The sequence below is a fragment of the Heterocephalus glaber genome, unplaced genomic scaffold (genome assembly GCF_053883595.1).
Source record: "Heterocephalus glaber isolate CG9 unplaced genomic scaffold, H.glaber_assembly_v1.0 deba00001762, whole genome shotgun sequence".
Classification (NCBI taxonomy): domain Eukaryota; kingdom Metazoa; phylum Chordata; class Mammalia; order Rodentia; family Bathyergidae; genus Heterocephalus; species Heterocephalus glaber.
In genome coordinates this window covers 157,378-161,568 of record NW_028258459.1, presented here as the reverse complement: position 1 = coordinate 161,568, position 4,191 = coordinate 157,378, and the positions used below count along the sequence as shown (strand labels likewise).

At 46.6% G+C, this 4,191-nt stretch overlaps 1 protein-coding gene across 1 annotated transcript; it reads left to right on the top strand.

The window, feature by feature from the left end:
* The first annotated feature begins 791 nt into the window (after positions 1-791).
* LOC101704005 (melanoma-associated antigen 8-like) lies at positions 792-2,439 on the top strand. Its single transcript, XM_021251657.2, has one exon. It carries the CDS (start codon positions 1,154-1,156, stop codon positions 1,895-1,897), a length of 744 nt encoding a protein of 247 aa, XP_021107316.2. The 5' UTR covers positions 792-1,153; the 3' UTR covers positions 1,898-2,439.
* The last annotated feature ends 1,752 nt before the right edge of the window (positions 2,440-4,191 follow it).

Below are 4,191 nucleotides of genomic sequence, written 5' to 3'. Positions count from 1 at the left end.
TGTCTCCTGCAGTCAGACCCAGGGAGCACAGGTGTACTGACTTCCCCTCACTTTCAAGTGTCTCACATACATAGGGCAGAGGTTTAATGAAGGTAGCCCCAGGTCATCCCAGGGGGAAGCCCAGACCTCACAATTTATCAAGATAAGGATGGATCAAGTTCCTGTTTCTGGGCCATAGGGACCCCAATTAATTGTTCCACCTCTAGCTGTTGCCCCAGGCAGTTATCTATGGCCATGTGTGTTCCTCCTTTACTGCCTTTTGTTCCCTTCAGGCAATAAGACACTGGTTTTCTGAGAGTTTGCCCCAGGCTGGTAAAGGGCTGAAGTCCAGGCTCTGCCTGCTCAAGACAGCTGGGGGCCCTGAGTGAGCAGAAAGGGGACCATTCACCCAGAGGAGTGAAGACCTCACAAGGCCAGCCCACCCCTCCCGTGAGGGCTGGGACACAGGGCCTCTGCTGGATGTCTGCAGCCTGAGGTGCCCTCCGTGTCTCTTACAGGAGCTCAGGAACCAGGAGAGGAAGGTCTTGGTCTGAGGCAGTGTCCACAGATCACACAGCAGACCAGGCCCAGGAGTCAAGGTGAGGGACGTGCGCTGAATGTGTACCTAGGGCTCCATCTGCCCAAGGACAGAGGGGAATCCTTTTCCCCAGGCCCCACAAGCCCTACCGTCTGCCCCAGAGCTTTCTCTGAGGTTAAGCTGCAGCCTGAGGAGCATTCTGACTTTCTGTCATGCTTCTGGGGACAGTGCCTCTCAGACGGGTACCCGTGAACACCACCCAAAGAGAAGACCTCCAATGGGCCTTTCTGGGAGCTGACAGGAGGACTCTGGTCAGGTAAGAACTCTCACAGTCTCCTTCTGTCCTCCAGGCATCTGACTCCTCATCACCAAGCTCTTGCTCTCCCCAAAGAACTTCAGAACTTCTTCACTGTCAGAGGACACAGCACAGCAAGCTAGGAGGAGGCGCTCTTGTCCAAAGAGGTGCACGGGGCCTGGGAGGCGTGCAGGTTTTGAAGCCTCTGAGAGAGGAAGTAGCACCCAGCACTTCCTTCCTCTGGCTCCTCATCCTTCAGTACTCAAATCCCTGCTACATCAAGAGAAGTGTGAAGGACTAGGGCACCGAGTTGTCCCCAGGTGTCTTCATTCCGTGCTGCCATGGCCTCCGGTCACAGGAGCCAATGCAGTGAGGGCTGCAGCAGGCAAGAAGAGGATCTCTGCACCTCCCCGGACATGGTAGTCCTGCAGTTGCTGTGCCCTCTGTACCAAGATAACAAGATTGCTAAACTGTTGCCAATCCTGCTCCTCAAGTATCAAAGGAAGGAGGTGATCACCAAGACAGAAATGCTGCGCAGTGTGGAACACCGTTACAGACAGAACTTCCCTCAGATATTCAAGGCAGTCTGTGAGTGCATGGGTCTGGCCTTTGGCATTGATATGAGAGAATTGGAACCCGGTAGCAAAATATATGTCCTTATGCCTGTCTTGGGCCTCACTTATAGTGGGTTACTGGCTGAGGATTACCAGAGCATTTCCAAAATCAACCTCCTGCTAGTCATCCTCATTGTCATCTTCTTGAAGGGTAACCGTGCCAGTGAGGAGGATGTAAGGGAATTCCTGAGAACAAGGGAAATGTTACCTCAGAGGAAGCACTTTGTTATTGGGGATCCCTGGAAATTCATCACAAAGGATTTGGTACAGCTACAATACTTGGAGTATCGGCAGGTGCCCAATAGTGATCCTGCTCACTATGAGTTCCTGTGGGGTCCAAGGGCCAAGGCTGAAACAAGCAAGATGAAAGTCCTGGAGCATTTGGCGAAGGTTAACAGGAGAGATCCCAGGTCTTACACACGTCTGTATGAGGAGGCTTTGAGAGAGGGCCCAGAGGCTGCCCATTCCTGAGATATGGGGCAGTGCAGGGGCAAGGTTAGTGCCAGCGACAGGAAGTGTTCCTAACCACATCACTGTCTTAGTTCCCACCCCATGAGAAATGACTCCCACTCTTCACTCTGTTTCTGGATTGCACATAGTTTTCTAAGTCCTGAAGAGCCAGAGGAGGGGTAAAATCCCATGCATACCACCATCTTGCTGTCTGTTCTATTTGGGTTCCTTGGAAATGCACTTGTGTTTTCTTCATGACTTTTTGAAGTCTTGTCCCTTTTTGGCAAGTTTTACATAACTTGCACATTTTATTTTCATATTGATACCTATCACATGTATATTTTTATTTTTGTTATATTGATATTGATGCTTGATTGTGATTCCTGATGGGAATGTGATTTTGTGTGATATTGATCATATAGGAATTTTCTTCTTCCTTTCCAAATGTAAGAGCCTTTGCTATTTTTTCAAAACAACTTAGAACCCTTTCATTTTATGTTTAAGAAGATGCCATAGTTTTAGAAGAGAAATTCCTTGGAAATGTATAAGAAGTTTACTTCAAAGTTGGATGGAGTACAGAAATAGACATAAGGATAAAAATCTTTGTCCTTTTATTTCTTTTCACCTATTTTCCTATACTATTAAACATATATATACCTGAATATGCTTGATTTCTTCAATTGTATTAGAAATTTCTGTCAATAAAAAAGCTCATCTGCTCACAGACACATTGACCCCAAATCTTCATTGCATGTATGTACTTTGGGAGGCCCTGTGTCTGTGGTGGAGACATGAGCAAACTAGACTGAGGAGGATCCAAGCTACCCCATGGGATGTGGGTATCCATGAGTATGGCCAATTTCTGGAAGATAGATGTATTGAAGGAACTAAGGAAAATGAAAAAGAACACTGAGGAGGTGTAGTCTAGCAGAGAACAGCCACGGGTGAGGGCTGAACCAGGGCAGTTTGGCTTTCTGTAACTGCAGTTTCTTCTACAGGAGTTGCTTTTAATGCAACTGAAAGGTGACCAGGGCCAGACCCTCAGATGAGGTGTCTTGGGACTGAGGTAAAAGTCTCAGAGGATGGAAGACTGCTCTGAGCAGTGCTTTTAGATGGTGGGTGAAGCTAAGAGGAATCTTCACCTGGGACAGCTATGAGAGGTGTGGTCCTATATAGGGCAAAAAACAGGGGACTTACGCCTAACCTCTGCAAGAATTTCCTGACATATAAAGGTGACTCTCAGCTGAAATGAGACCCTAATGTCCATGGCCAAGTACGCTCCTCTCTTCTGTGAGTGTCCAATATCCAGAGTCTTCCAGTGACCAGTTGACTGGTTTTCCTGTGGACAACTTCTCCAAAAGAGTCCACTTTCCCTGAACATTCTTCCAAGGTGACTATCTTAATCTGGTGAATGACTTGCGACTCTTACTCTAGTGATCCAATCACTGCCTGACCCAAGAGGTTCTCCTTCCAGGAGCCTTCTCATTCTGTTAGTGTCTTCCCCTTCTCTTATAGCAGGACTTCATCTAGATCAGTTTTCACATGCTTCTCTGTGAAGGAAATTTATGCTGGTGTTGTTACAGTATGTCATTTTGCCTTAAGTTCCATAGACCTGCATCTGTGCTCAGCTGGCCTTGTCACTATAAGGGCCAGGGTTTAGGCCTCTTTGAACAGAGGCCTCATGAGCCCCAAGGTTAGACTTGTGGTGAAGGGGATATGATTGAAAGTAGTTTTATCAGTAGAAGAGAAGCTGGCAGGGAGAAGAATATGGTTCTTCATTAAGATTCCTAAAGCTGTGAATTAGTTGTTCCCAGAGAGGAAATTGTCCCCAACATCAAGTCAAGTAACATCCTACTGGAGAAGACACATTGTGGGGGATGGTTAGTGAGTAGCATTTTGCCTGATTTTCTTTTCATATTCCTGTTAACCTGCAACTTCCCTGGGAAACACATGCACAAATTTTATAGGAAAAGTGTCATAGCATCCAAGGTTAAGAAATATCAGAGCCAGGTGCTTATCAAAAAGTATTAAACATACAGTATGTCTGAAATTCTGCTAAGTGCTTTAATATACTTCATACAGTCCACTGGTTCCCAAACCAAAAATGTGTGTCAAGCCCATTTTATAGATGAAGAACTTGAGGTCTACTGGGCTCAGGAACTTCTCAGGATGCCTGTGTGCTAAATGACAGGACAACCCCTAGATTCTTAGTGTGAGGCCACCTAGAGTCCACCATGTTTCCATTTCTGACATCCAGAACCCAGCTCTAGCTCAAAGTATTTCTCTACTCAGAGATATAAAGAATACCTCTTAGG

Bases quoted from the DNA above. Each gene is read 5' to 3' on its own strand.
- LOC101704005 (XM_021251657.2), top strand. From the start codon at position 1,154: ATGGCCTCCGGTCACAGGAGCCAATGCAGTGAGGGCTGCAGCAGGCAA.